We start from the raw sequence: 15,477 nt of genomic DNA on the forward strand, positions 1-15,477 counted from the left end.
GTTTATAATATAAAGCCTGTGACAGTCTTCTAAATCGCTTGGCCTTGCTTCTTACTTGATGAGCGGCTTCGAGGTGGTCATGGGGGAGATGTTGGGGCTGCTGGTGTCACTCCGGGTACCCGGGTTGATTACGGCGATCATGGACCACGAGCTGCCTCCAGAGATGTGGGTGCCTTGAGAAGTGGCGATGTTCACAGGCACCCAGCAACAGCTCGTGAAGCTGTAGACGGACACGTGTGCCACAACCATCAGTGGCAGGAATATAATATTGTAGTCATTACCCTAAATAGTCGATTTCTTCAATATTGCTATCATTCTTGATTTGAAGCTTTCGTGACTGCAGAAATCCATCCTCTTTGGTTCATTCGGTAAAGTCACGTAGGTAGAAAAAATAATCGATCACAATGTTTTGATCGCAACACAAGCAATCGTCATCAGGTGGGACAACTACAGCAAGAAAAAAACTGCTGAAGTAGGCGAGAGATCTGCCGTGGCACGAGGTTATATAGGCCTTGGCAGTAGGGGGGGAGAGAGAAGGGGGTGGGAAGGAGGCGGGGCAGAAAGTGGACCCCGCCTCCTCCCCCCCTTCTCTCTCCCCCCCCTACTGCCGAGGCCTCTATAACCTCGTGCCATGGCAGATCTCTCGCCTACTTCAGCAGTTTTTTTCTTGCTGTGGTTGTCCCACCTGATGATGATTGCTTGTGTTGCGATCCAAACGTCGTGATCTATTATTTGTTATACCTACATGACTTTACCGAAAGAACCAAAGAGTATTGCTATCATTGTTAACATCGCATCATTGGTATGAGTTTCGACTATCAGGGCCGTAGATAAATTTGTCAAGGCGCCATCTCTTAAGCCACCAGTCGGTACTGCCCGACTTGATCGAAAATATTTGGCCACCAATTCTTCCGACACCCCTCCGAGGACCCCCCCTATCCTGCCCCCTCCCTCCCCCGCTATGGGACTGGCAGCTACCGCTGCTACTTGCTCCTCACCTGATGACGCTCTGCTGGGTGGTGGGGATTGCCAAGTCGAAATTAGCAGTGCCCACCATCCAGTCCGAGTAGATGTTCTGCTCGATGCACGTGATGGCCATGGATTTGGTGTCGCTGCAGCCTTGGATGCATGTCCATTGGTCTCCCGCCCAATAGAGCGTCCCATTCACAATGTCTTCATCGGTGCAGTACCTCCCTTGAGCGGATGCCACTGACGTGCGGCGCCAAGCCACCATGTAGCTGAATTTCATCTGCAAAGAGTCAAAAGTGGGGAGGAAGGGGGGGTCGGCATTCGGTAACCTTTAAGTGTGCCACATTTCTGGGAGGCTCGACGTTCACGGTTTCTCCATCTCTTGTGCAGCACATTTGGATATTTCAATGACAGAGCCGATGAGTTTCTTCACTGTGCGCAAATACTGCGAAGAGGTAGTGGATGAGACCAACGGGCCTCGTGAGTAGATCATGAAGCAACCATGCATCTGGGCAACCGCAAGACATAGGGTAGGGTGTTGGTTGTCCTGACGTACCACCCTTCAACCTGGCCATCAGAAAGGTCATCCTGAACAACTATAAGATCGTAAGGAGCGACAGGTCCTGGCAGTATTGTTAAGGAACCACATCTATGGGGCATTCTGCAGAAACGCAAACCTCTGCAATCTGCTCGTACAAATCTGCATGCGAAACACGAGCAATAATAGCATATCGGGCACTTTCCCATGCCATCGGAGAAGATGCGACACGTGTGTCTTCACATCAACCGATACACGGATTAAACACCAAGAGCACCATTTGGGTTAGGCCATAGGTTTGCGTGCACCTCCACCCATATGGTGTATTGGATCGCGTGCACACGCAATGAACCCCACTACGTTGGAGAAGTGACGACATCACATCTATCCCTCTATTTAAGAACGAAACAAGAGGATTCCTCCACAAATTTGGCTGTCGCCTGATGAAGCTAGTTGTAATTACTGGCGAAACGTTGTACTCAGATTGTAAATGTGGATTTACTCTCACAACACACCATGTGCTGTACTAGTAACGAATTGGAATGTTCTGTTTACATCACAAACCTTACTAATTGCCTGTGTTAGGTGGTGGCGGGTTCAAATACATTTATATTTACGCGATCTCACCAAAAAAACGCTATTATGCAGACACAATAGTTTACAAAAAAGAAATACCTTGTTAGATTTTCATCATGCACTTATTTTTCTAATCCGGATGGGGTTTATTCATTATTTACAGATTTATATACATAGGACAGGGCTTAATTTTATCTGCAACTGGTCTTAATGCTGAGCCCGGAACTATACAGGCAGACTTCGATTAACATTCAAGATGCATTCCTGGAGAAGTGAGTGCTAATTGAATAGGCGCTAAAAGAGGGTCATTATACCATTGTGAATATGGGGGTGCGTTCGCGACAAGGTTATTTCGTAATTTATTATAACTACATATCGAAGGTTGTAGATTTCTTTGGAATCAGCCTATTCCCGTTTAATCGATACCACAAACGCTCACTAGATATCAATTCTCGCTAGTCCTGTATGCGGGTTGATGCCACACACTTCATGGTCATCCCCCCCCCCCCTCCAAATACAAAAGTCTATTTGTATATTTTTCCATTGTGTACAGTATGGGAGCTACCCACATGCCAAATCTCAAGTTTGTAGCATGTTGAGAAGTATGCTAAACATTTCGAAGAGACACACATATCCACAACTTTCACTTTTATATATATAGAGAAGTGTGATGCGACAAGTGATGCATATTCATGTGATGTGTGCTCATGCATATTCATGTACATGGCGGATAAGGACAAGCACTGGGGCGTGAGGGGGCATCACTTCCTGCATGGACCAAGAGCAATGGCGTCACTTAAGCTTTTTGTGTGTAAACTAAATACCTGTCAACCCCTTATCAGTGCCGACCTTATTACAAACCAATTCAGACCTTATTGGTTACATCATGCCTCTAATAAATCTCAAGGTTCATCTATAAAGTCCCATCACAAGGGAGAAATACAAAGACATTTTTTCCCCGTATTGAAACGGCCGTACGGCGTATGTACCTGAAAACTATATTTCCTTGTGCAAGAATACGGATAAACCGTATAGGTTGACAGGTATGAAAGAAAGGAAGGACCGTACTCAGAACCCCTTTATTAGAGTCTGTAAAGTTACCAGACAGACTCAATGTGTTTTACGTTACACAAGGCATAGCGTCACAGGGGTGGCTGAGAATCTTGCGTCGCTCTCATTGGATGACTGAATGATGGGGGCGGGGTACGTTTCCTCGGGGTGGGCTTTCTGCGTGTTCTCACTCGCTCTCACGAATCGGCGTTCTCTGGGGTCACGCTAAGCGAGGTCTGCCTGTATTCCATGATACATTAAGCCATGTAGCAGGTAATGAGCAGTGATTGAACATGTTCCTCTTTAGGCACATTGAGGTTCAGGTATTGCACAATTTGTAGTAGGCTGTGCTGTAATTGTCGCATAAGGGCATGGCCCTGAAACCACAAACCCGTGCCAGCACAACCGCTCCAGCAAGTCTGGAGCGGTTGTTGTTTTCATGTAAAGAGTTAATGTCGAAAGTGTGACTTTCACCCTGGCGTTAGTGTATGCAAACACACGAGTGGCTTCACGTGAGTCTGTGGTTTGGGGTGTTACCACAAAACAGAAGTGGCTATCTTTGCAGTGAATTGTGAAGTGAAAAAGGTAAAGGTGCAGCCCTGCAATTGCTTGGTCAAGCCGCTGCTGGCGAAAGGGTCTCCACTGGAGGGAGCTCTAGAGAGCCCATTTGGACTGTAAATATTTGCCCTACATTTCCCCAAGCTATCTATACATCTTTGAAGAGTTGGGAGTACCCACATTTTACCCGACTATACACAAGCTACCTATCAACTGTGGTGTACCCATATATACAACTGAGTGTACAGAGGTGGGGGAGGGGAATTTAAAGGCCTGGTCTATTGTTTCAATATCCATGCCTGGAGATCAAACCGATGGTCACTGGCATGCAAGTCCAGTGTGCTCACCATTGCACCATGGCAGCGGGAAGTTGTGAATATTGTTTATAATTACTGTGTTAATCTGTCTCCTCTGAATGTCATGACGATGTTTATCTTTTGCCCTGCACACTATAATATACATTTGAGTAAACCAATAAAATTAGTTGGTCCGTGGCTGTATCCGTTGTACTGAAGGTATTGCTGCTGCCTGTTGCACGTATTTGAATCAACGCATTCATTAATTTAAATCAGCAGGGAAGTTCAACCTATGTCGGACTCACCCCTTCCTCTTTAGGATGCAACCTTTCCTTTTTAGGATCCACCATTCCTTTTTAGAACCCACCGCTTCCTCTTTAGGGGCATATTCATGTGAGGTGTGCTAATGCATATTCATGTACATGGCGTATACGTGATTGAACATGTTCCTCTTTAGGCACGTTGAGGTTCAGGTATCGCACAATTTGTAGTAGGCTGTGCTGTAATTGTTGCATAAGGTCATGCCCTTGAAACCACAAACCCGTGCTATCGCCAGCAAGTCTGGAGCGGTTGTGGTTTTCATGTAAAGAGTTAATGTCGAAAGTGTGACTTTCACCCTGGCGTTAGTGTATGCAAACACACGAGTGGCTTCACGTGAGTCTGTGGTTTGGGGTGTTACCACAAAACAGAAGTGGCTATCTTTGCAGTGAATTGTGAAGTGAGAAAGGTAAAGGTGCAGCCCTGCAATTGCTTGGTCAAGCCGCTGCTGGCGAAAGGGTCTCCACTGGAGGGAGCTCTAGAGAGCCCATTTGCACTGTAAATATTTGCCCTACATTTCCCACAAGCTATCCATACATCTGTAGAGGTGTTACGGATGGCAAACAAACACACTGGGCGTGGTTATGCCCGTACGCAAGGAGATGCTTACATCCACGTTCGCACCGTTTAGCCTGGGGGGCTAACACGGAGCTGGGATCCCCCACGGCCCCACCCCTCAGAGGGGGAATTGCTATATAAGGCGGTGAGCCGAAAGGCTCGGGGTTAAGTGTTCAGCTTAAACCAGTGAAGCAAGAAGACCAGCTAGATATGCCCTGGGACTCCCCTGGATCGCTGTCCTTCTCAGGACCGACCAGGGCAAGCCAATGGCGTGGCCCCTAGAGTCCAGAGCCGATGTTCTTCTAAGAGCCGGTCTGATGACTCAGGGTGCCGTGATCCCAGCTTAACCAGAGCTGGGTCAGCTAGCCTCCCCTCGCCCTGTAGTGGAGGACCTGGGAGTAGGCTAGCCGGGGGAGAGATAGAGGGATCTCCCTGTTAGACGGGTGAAGGGGCCGATACCCCTTCGAGAGTCGTATATCTCGGCCTGTAATACAACTGTGTTAGTAAATAAGTGTGCCTCCGTCTACGTCGTCCAAGTCTCCTTGAACCATACTACACATCTTTGAAGAGTTGGGAGTACCCACATTTTACCCGACTATACACAAGCTACCCATCAACTGTGGTGTAACCATATATACAACTGAGTGTACAGAGGTGGGGGAGGGGAATTTAAAAACCTGGTCTATTGTTTCAATATCCATGCCTGGAGATCAAACCGATGGTCACTGGTATACAAGTCCAGTGTGCTCACCATTGCACCATGGCAGCGGGAAGTTGTGAATATTGTTTATAATTACTGTGTTAATCTGTCTCCTCTGAATTAAATGTTTATCTTTTGCCCTGCACAGTATGATAATAAACATATTTGAATAAACCAATAGAATTAGTTGGTCCGTGGCTGTATCCGTTGTACTATAGGTATTGCTGCTTCCTGTATTTGATTCAACGCATTCATTATATTAAATCAGCAGGGAAGTTCAATTATGTTGGGCTCACCCTTTCCTCTTTAGGATGCAACCTTTCCTCTTTAGGATCCACCCTTCCTTTTTAGAACCCACTGCTTCCTCTTTAGGGGCCGTCCATAAATGACGTCACGCGATTTTGGACGATTTTTTACCCCCCTCAAATATGACGTCACAGCTCTGCCCCCCCCCAAATAAAACATGCTTCAAATCGCTTTAAACTATTGTCATAGTGCGTATTTAATGTGGCCCTGCACTCTAATGTTGTAGGAGAAAACATTTATACAGGTAGGAGCAATATGTTCCACACTGTCCACCAGGGATTTTTTGTCTGTCTGACTGTCGTGCTTAAATAATATAAACAGCTCTTTGATTGGTGGAGACCTACTGCCGGGTACGGAAAGAGGAGGTGCCTGAGGGAGGAGGGTCAGGGGAGGGGCCCAAGGAAGGGGGGAGTCAGGAGAGGGGCCTGAGGGGGGGGGGGTCAGAGGGAGGGGGGTCAGGGGAGGGGCCTAAGGATATGGGGGGGTCAGGGGAGGGGCCTAAAGGAAGGGGGGTCAGGGGAGGGGCCTAGGGATATGGGGGGGTGGCCAGGGGAGGAGCCTAAGGGAGAAGGGTCAGCGGAGGTGCCTAAGGGAGGAGGGGTCAGGGGAGGGGCCTATGGGAGAGGGGGTAAGGGGAGGGGCCTAAGCAAGGGGGAGGGGCCGATAGGAACAACAGTTCCACACTGCCCACCAGGGATTATACAGGTAGGAACAATATGTTCCACACTGCCCACCAGGGATTGTTTGTCTGTCTGTCGTGCATGGCCCCGCCCCACCGGAGCCCTCCCAATGGTTCGGGGGCGCCGATCAATGGGAGCGGTGGGTTGGGGTTGGTAGAGGGGTGGGTTAGTGGTGGGGGGGAGCACCGCCGCGACTCGGGCCAATGAGGAGACGGGCGATGTTTCATTCATAAAATGGAACTGGGGGAGGGTGGCTCCATTCATAAAATGGAAGCCTTAAAAATAAAAAAACTGATCTTTTTGCCTCGTGTTTCTTTCAACATTCCCAGCCTTAAGGTGATTCAGTTGGGGGTGGGAGGGGTGGGGCTGGGTGGAGAGGGGAGGGTGGGGAGGGGCTGGGTGGGGCTGGGTGGGGCTGGGTGGGGAGGGGAGGGTGGGGAAGGTGGGGAGGGGCTGGGTGGGGAGGGTGGGGAGAGGCTGGGTGCTGAGGGTGGGGCTGGGTGGGGGGTGGGGCTAGTCACCCCGTGGTGCCCTTATAAAACTCAACGTTTAACCTACACACTACACTATACACGACACACTACACTTATACAGGTAGGAACAACAGCTTTCACACTGCCCATCAGGGATTATTTGTCTGTCGTGCATATGGGGAGGGGAGGGTGAGGGGTGAGGCTGGGTGGAGAGAGGAGGGTGGGGAGGGGCTGGGTGGGGAGAGGAGGGTGGGGAGGGGTTGGGTGGGGAGGGTGGGGGGTGAGAGGGGTGGGGCTGGGTGGGGGGTGGGGCTGGTCACCCCGTGGTGCCCTTATAAAACTCAACGTTTAACTTACACACTACAGTGACTACACTATACACGACACGATACATTACACTTATACAGGTTGGAACAACAGCTTTCACACTGCCCATCAGGGATTATTTGTCTGTCTGTCGTGCACGAATGCGCTGTCCAACCAAGTTCCTACCTGCCCACTCCGAAGGAACGTGTTTTTAGATGGCAAATAGAAAGAGGAGAGACTTTACACAGGAAAATGAGTACGAGACACGGATTCCACCAGAGGCGATGTAGTCCATTTGGCCAGAGCAGAAATTTATTTCCTGCCTACGGTAGCACAACCTTTAATCATTCCAATGCATTTTAACCGGCAAATGTGGATGTTTCGATAACCCCCACTCATTTCAAGCGGTTATCACATACCTTGCTGTTAGTGGCCTCCTACATAAATTGTAACCACGTAACGTTATGCCACCTCAGCGTGGTCGTATGTATGTAAATGGATTTGCGTAAGTGGACCCGTCAGCCCGAATGGCCACAGAGCCACGTGACAAGCCCCCTCCTCCGTATGCATTAATTTAATCTTGTGCATCGTTGCAGCTCTAGCTGCGTTAGAGTCACGTGTGAAAAAGCACTGGCGGTAGCGACAAGTAGTGAAATGTTAGCTCTCGACTTGTGGACTACAAAGAAGTACTTCGCCAAATAGCACGATTATTCATAGCCCATTGCCTATCCACTGCTAGATGAAGGCCTCCCCACCCCGTTGCAATGTCACACTCATTGCACTCACACACCAAAGCGTTCGCCACGAATGATTCGCAACACCTCGCTGATCTTGTCAAAGGGGCGTTAAGGGGTCGTCCATAAATTACGTCACGCGATTTTTGACGATTTTTGACCCCCCCCCCTCGTCACACGGCGTCACAAATGTCTGACCCCCCCCCCCTAGGTGCGTGACGTCATTTATGGACGGCCCCTTACGTCGCGTGAAGTGTGAATGTGTCTACGTAATTAGACCGCCTTTGCCAGTACCAAAATATAATAGGGGTTTTCCCTTTTTTCTGGCAACAAAACTGAAACCCTTTTACAAGGAATCGTGTCTGTCTGCATTAACCACAAAACTTGTGGTCAAAATGCAAAAAACACTCTGAAAATGCACATATTATCAGAGTGTGTTTTTGTTTGCATTTTGACCACAAGTATTATAGTTAATGCACACATGATTCCTTGTAAAAAGGTTTCAGTTTTGTTGCCAGAAAAAAGGGGGAAACCCTATTATTAGATCTGGTCATCTGTGTTTACGGTTCAACAAAGAACATAGGAGGCGTTGTTAAACGCGTAAGTAAGAAGGAATGTGTGTATATTTGCCGAACCAAATAGTTCCGCGTTTCGCGAGTCGGATGGTTTTAAAAATAATAAGTAATATTAAAAATAAACTTGTTTTAAAAACACGCTTTAATGAGCGTACCCTACTAGTAATGGAAGAACTCCACGATTCCAGGAAGTGGCCCCGAAGCTTGCCATAACGTAAGGTGCCGTGGTGATTTACAGCCAACATCAGTTGAGCGTGGACAATTAGACCCAAGCCGAAACATAACATATAAAAAAATGTTTAAAAAAATTGAATATAGTATTGTCATCAGTATGACATAAGCATACCAAGTTTTCAGTCGATACCACATTGGGAAGTGGGTTAAAATTGAGTTACAAGATTTGAGGATACGACAACAACAACAGACAGAGTGAGTTAAATAAAAGCGTGTAAAAATAATAAAAATCTTGCAGAAGCTCGTTCGTAAGTGTGGATGTTAGTAAGTCGGGAGGTCGTAAGTTGGGGACTGCCTGCACTTCACCACGTTGCTCTGTGTGGATTGATAAAGGCAGAACCAGTTCAGATATCATAACCCGCCACTGATGTTAGGCGTGGCAGTGAATCGAACTAGGGTCATCAGGCACGCAGGGGGCACTAATCACTGCGCTGCCACTCCACTATTGATCATGGGAGAGAGCGGTGGAATATGGATGCCTTCATCCAGCAGTAGATTGACCATGTATTGATCTAGCAGATTGATCCCCCGTATAACCTTAAATACTGTTGGAGCAAGTGCTGTTAGCGAGCACCTATAAAGGCCGGCACGGCACACGAGGGGGTGGGTGGCCAGCATCACGCCCGACCGCCTTTGTACTCATTTGAGGCTGAGTTGACCGAGGGGAGGCCCAGGACCGGTTCAGATAATCGTCACCGGTGTTGGCCGGGAATCGAACCCGGGTTGTCAGGTTCGTAGCGCAGCGCGCTAACTGCTACACACGCAAACACCCACAGGCACATATCCACACGCACACCCGCACACCCGCACACCCACAGGCACACACATACACGCACACACCCACACGCACACACACACCCACAGGCACACACGCACACACACAAACACCCACACGTACCCACACACATACACACCCACGCACACATACACCCACACGCACACACACACCCACACACACACACATACACACCCCCACATCCACACCCACACACACACAAACACGCACACACACCTGGTTGCCGTCTTGAGGAATCCAGGAGATGGTTCCCCCGCGGAAATGGGAGCCACTCGTCGTGCCGAGGGCCAGGACAAGTACAACCAGAGCCAGACACAGCCTCATGGTGGACTCCTGCAAGGGGGCGGTGTGGACAATCAACACGGGGTGGACAATCAACATGGGGTGGACAATTAAAACGGGGTGGACAATCAACACGGGTAGACAACCACCACAAGGTGGACAATCACGGGGTAGACAGTGGACGTGGACATGGAGTGGACAATCAACACGTTGGTGGACAATCAACACGGGGTGGACAATCAACAATATGAGATGTGAAGTTGAGATGAGAATCGAGCCAGATGCTAAGGTATTCGAATGAGGAAACACTTTCAGTTGTGGCAGACTTGGTGCTCATAAAAGTAACGCGTCGATTTACGTTTATATATGTGTATGTATATATGCTGTATGCATGTGCATAACGGGCATACATACGTGTACATATATAACTTTATGTGTATTATATTTGCATGTGTGTATGTATTGGTATCTGAGTATGTGTATATATGCGTACTATGTGTCTATGTTTTTTTTTACCAGGTAAGGCCCAACTGAACTCTATAGCTTTTTTTCGGAAGCGACCTGGCCACAGGCGATAGCTCAACGAAGTGGCTTATCATCATGTGGAAATGTATAGCAGCTAAATACTTTGAAGGCACGTTGATTCTAAATGAGGAAAACATGCAAACTCCAGATATACAGCAGGCATAAAGGTCGGGATGAAACTCATGACCCCCTGTACACCAGGCGAGGTAGTTAACATTTCCAGCCACCTTGCTGGTGATGAGAGAGATACGCAAACTCCAAATATGCAGCAGGCTTCAGGGTCGGGATCGAACCCACGACCTCCTACATACCAGGCGAAGTACTTAACATCTCGCCACCATAGCGTGTATGCATGGGTGTGCGTGTATAACTGGCTGTGCATATAACTTAATATGTGTATATAAAGAATAGCCAAAACCTTCTTGGTTATTTCGGTAAAGTCACGTAGAAAGAGAATAATAAAATAATCAAAATAAAACATTATAAAATACGTCTCAGCCGTCCTCAGGTGACCTCAGGTGACCTGAGGACGGCTGCTTGCGTTGTGGCCGAAACGTCGTGAGAATTGTATTTTATTATGTTTTATTTTTATTATTTTATTATTTCCTTTCTACGTGACTTTACCGAAAGAACCAAGAAGATGGATCCCTGCAGTCACGAAAGCTTTAAATCGAAAAATAGCCAAAACGTCAGGACACAGGGTTATGACTGCAGGAAGTCATATTCTTTGGGTCTTTCGGTAAAGTCACGTAGATAGAAACAATAATAACACCTATTGCAGGGTCATTGCATTGACTTTCACACATCTTAACCTGACTTACATAACGATAATGAATGCACGCATGCATGCTTTCTCTTTTGACGTGAACGTTCGGACTTTTTAAAGCTAACACGTGTAATCTTGGAACATCGTCGATTCTGTTTATTCCCCATTCAGGATGCTTCGTCCAATTTTGTAACCGATAGACTTGAAATTACACCCCCCCCCCCCCCCACACACAGAAAGAAGTATAGAAAATTATAATAGATAAAATATTCACTTAAAGAGTAAACAAATCGAATGTTTCAATACCAGTGTTTAAGTGAAATACGCCTATTTGTCCTGACTTTTGGACTACCATGTATAATAACAATAACCCTATGCGTCCTTAAATTTGGACCACCATGTATAACGATGCGTGCGATACCAACCTTATACATATTGAGAGTTGGGTCGACCACGTGCCACCCTCGCCTCCCTCTCCTCAACTCAATCCCGTGCCTCATATTTATACCAAGAGGCTCAGCACCCTCATCGACATCATCGTTGCAGCCGCGTGTGGGTGGCAAGGTCAATCGTTCAACGTTTACAGCACCATGTCTTTGCACTTACAATAAATCAATAAATGTGAATGAGCGATAGCTTAGAATTTTTTGAGGAAACAAATAAAATGTGATTATGTGTGTGGGGGGGGGGGGGGGTGTCAAGGGAAGTGTGTTGAAAAATTAAATAATTCACCTTGTTTGAAGAGCAACACGTCTTTCCCTGAATTGTTTAAATAAATATACTAGATTTCTTCGTCATTATGGGTTGGGTTGGTTGGGTGCAGTTATTAGGAAGAGGAAGAGCGAAGTTAGATCGACGGGGTTGGTGTGTGTGTGTACTGTTGTGGATATAGCGTCTCCCCTAGGTCGACTCAGCCTCAAATGAGTACCTGGTGCGGTGTGTAAACATCGTTACTAGGGAGACAAAGGTGGCCGGACGCGGTGCTGGCCACCCACCCCCTCATGTGCCGTGCCGGCCTTCATAGGTGCTCGCTAACAGCACTTGCCCCAACAGTCCGTTAAGGCTATACGTGGGATCTTTGTCTTTGTTGTCTTTGGATATAGGGTTGTTATACAGGTGGGAGTAGGCCAGGCAGTCGGGAAGATGGCGGGTTAGGATGAAGCCAAAAATGCAAGGTCAAGATGTTTCACATTTTCACACAGTCACAAAAGGGGCAATTATCGCTCACAAAAGACCAATTCATTGCAGGCTATTAAACAGAGACATCAAGTGCCCCCTCGGTCGTCCTGATTTGAACCCAGGCTCTTCATGCCTGCATCCGCACACTCAAGCGCCCAGGTCCACAAGTCCATCATGCAAATGATGGGACTTTAGAGGAGCTTAATTGGTTGGGGCGCACCCTGGAACGAGCACGCCATGCCATGGCCGTCGGCCGCGGAGCGCACACACCCATACACACACGCTGTTAACAGGATAACACAGATCCGCGACAGAAGGAATTATAAATTATGTCAACGCTTTAGGCCCATATATGGAGTAACAGAGCGTGGCTTTGCCTATACAGTCATACCTCGGTATACGACCGCTTTGGAATACGTCGAATTTGGTATACGTCGCCTTTTGACGAAAAAAAAATGTCTTGGGATACGACGTCTTGCTTGGGATACGATGCGCTTGCTAGAACTTGTATGGGTCGAGATGAGTCACCGCGTACCCGCGTCTCCCCCGTTCACGATTCCTCCCCTTCCTCACCACCATCCTCGTAGGCTAACAACTCCTCTCAGCAAGGTAAAGTGACGTTAAATTTTATTTTTATTTCAATTTATTTTAAGTTATGCATTTATTTTAATTTATATATGCATTTGAGTAATAAGTAGTGTCTAAATTATAATTATACAACCCCATTAATGTATAATATGCCATATAAAATATCATTTCTTATACTCTGTAACGGATTATTTCCTTTCCCTTTATTTCTTATTGGAAAATTTGTTTGGTATACGTCATTTTCGGTATAAGTTCTACCTTCTGGAACGAATTAACGAGGTATACCGAGGTACCACTATATTAGGAACACTGGAACGGGAATCGACGAATGTGTAACGATTAATGGTCAATTAAATGGGAACCGACGTGGATCAAGCACATGATTTATGGATCGACAGAGACGATTCGTGGATCGAAAAAGCCCACATTAAACCGCCCCTTGATGATGATTGGTCTCCTTCTACATGAACGTAATTTATCATTAATTCTGTCACGGATTCATTGTATCCTGTTACAGCGCACGTGGTTGCCATCTTGAGGAATCCAGGAAATGGTTCCCTCACACTTATACATCATCTAGATTGACAAACTCATTTCTTTTAAAATGTTTTTGTGTGTTTAGTTTGTTGTCCTTCTGGACCGTCCATAAATGACGTCACGCGATTTTGGACAATTTTTTACCCCCCCCCCTCGTCACACGGCGTCACAAAAAGTCAGACCCCCCTCAAATATGACATCACAAAGCTCTGCCCCCCCCCCTCCCAAAACCATATTTCTATTTTGAAAATAAAGCATGCTTCAAATCGCTTTAAACTATTGTTATTGCAGTGCGTATTTAATGTGGCTCTGCACTCTAATGTTGTAGGAAAAAACATTAATTTAAAGGTCTATTTAATTAAGCAGAACGTGTTGTCTATATTTATTTAAAGTTGCGCATTTTGATGTGACGTCATATTTTTTAACCCCCTCGTCACACATCGTCACCTCAGTGAGTTGATGCTGCCAACCCTGTTCCCTATGACTGATCACCAATGACGATGCAAGGAAAAATATCATAAATATTTGTTTGAATGTTATAGGCTATGCCATGAACATGGCAGGGCATGTGAGAAATAATCGGGCTGCCCAACGTCAGGACACATCGGGCTATTCCATTTATTTTAACACTGGCATTAAAACGTAATTGTTAATTTAGGTTAATATTTGATCTGTTATCATTATTAATATCTATGTTTCGTCTTCCTGTTTCAGGTTACGTTTACAAAACCATAATTGACAAATGTTCAAAGATGACACCGTGTATTATTGAAAAAAAAACGAGCCCTAACATTTATTTCAAAAGAAAATTCATGCATCCATTGATATGAATGGAAGTAAGTTTGAACATTTGTTAACGTAGAATAACCCCTCTGTGCCTTGACTTTTTGGTCACCCTGTACATGCGCCCCCATAGAGTGTGGTTGAAAAGTCACTTGAAGGGATCTCAGAAGTCGTTTTGTGATATCTCGCTCAACGGGCTGTTCTCTAACATTCTTGTTTGCGAGAGTTTCTCAATTGGGGGGGGGGGGCGAGGAGTGGACAACTATGCTCGATTAGCACGTACCTGTGGTGCGAAAAATAAGTTCATCATTAATACACACGTACGGATGTTTCACCGATACATGCGCCTAATGATATGCAAATTATGATGTAAATTTTACGTCTTTACAACTTGGCGATTGAGCAGAAGGAAATGATAAAAAAGACAAGGATGGTAAATGGTCTATGAGCAGATAAGTGGTCATAAAGTAACTATGAAGTGAGGTGAAGGTCAGCTTTCACAACAATAACTCTTAGCCTCATCAGGCGACAGCCAGATTTGTGGAGAAGTCTTACAGTTTCATTCTTTATATAGAGGCGTAGATGTGACCATCCTTCTGCACTCTTGCACAATGTGGGGAGGGGGGGGGGGATTACTGAGGCAACGTGCATCATGCGAGCCCTTTGAACTTGTCATTCCAGTCTATTGTGTTTATTAAAATATCCCTACCAACGGTCATTCCTATTGAAGTACGCTGCCCTTTGTAGGCATGCATTTCAATAATGTATTATTTCATTATTTGCTTCGATACTCTGGTAACGAACAAAGGTTTAGTCAAATATTTCCCAAGATTAGCTGAACACTATCTAAAGAACACTTAGTTCTTGTGGCAAGGTGACTTTTATAAACAAAAGATAGGAGCCACAATGGGCTCTCCTTTGTCTCCTGTGATAGCGAATTTGTACATGTAAGATTTTGAAACAAAAGCAATAGCTTCAAGCACACTAAACCATCTGCTTGCTTTCGATATGTAATTGACACATTGGTGGTCTGGCCACATGGCAAAGATACACTGAACGCATTTATAAATCATCTCAACTCGCAAAATTCATCCATCCAGTTCACCATGGAAGTGGAAGCTGACAGAACTCTACCATTTCTAGATATTCT

General features: G+C 46.2%; 1 protein-coding gene across 1 annotated transcript in view; it reads right to left on the reverse strand.

Moving 5' to 3' along the window:
- Window positions 1-11,701, reverse strand: part of LOC133359929 (IgGFc-binding protein-like) — a 54,639-nt gene extending 42,938 nt beyond the window's left edge. The window contains exons 1-4 of the mRNA XM_061578490.1: window positions 11,666-11,701; window positions 9,884-10,000; window positions 999-1,249; window positions 56-220 (exon numbers count right to left, since the gene is read on the reverse strand). Of these exons, the coding sequence (XP_061434474.1) occupies window positions 56-220; window positions 999-1,249; window positions 9,884-10,000; window positions 11,666-11,674 (542 nt within the window). The 5' untranslated portion in view covers window positions 11,675-11,701. The remainder of the gene's footprint in view (window positions 1-55; window positions 221-998; window positions 1,250-9,883; window positions 10,001-11,665) is intronic.
- Window positions 11,702-15,477: the final 3,776 nt, after the last annotated feature.

Source organism: Lethenteron reissneri, chromosome 66, assembly GCF_015708825.2.
Source record: "Lethenteron reissneri isolate LAM-NWPU_2019-01 chromosome 66, ASM1570882v1, whole genome shotgun sequence".
In the NCBI taxonomy this organism is placed as follows: Eukaryota; Metazoa; Chordata; class Hyperoartia; order Petromyzontiformes; family Petromyzontidae; genus Lethenteron; species Lethenteron reissneri.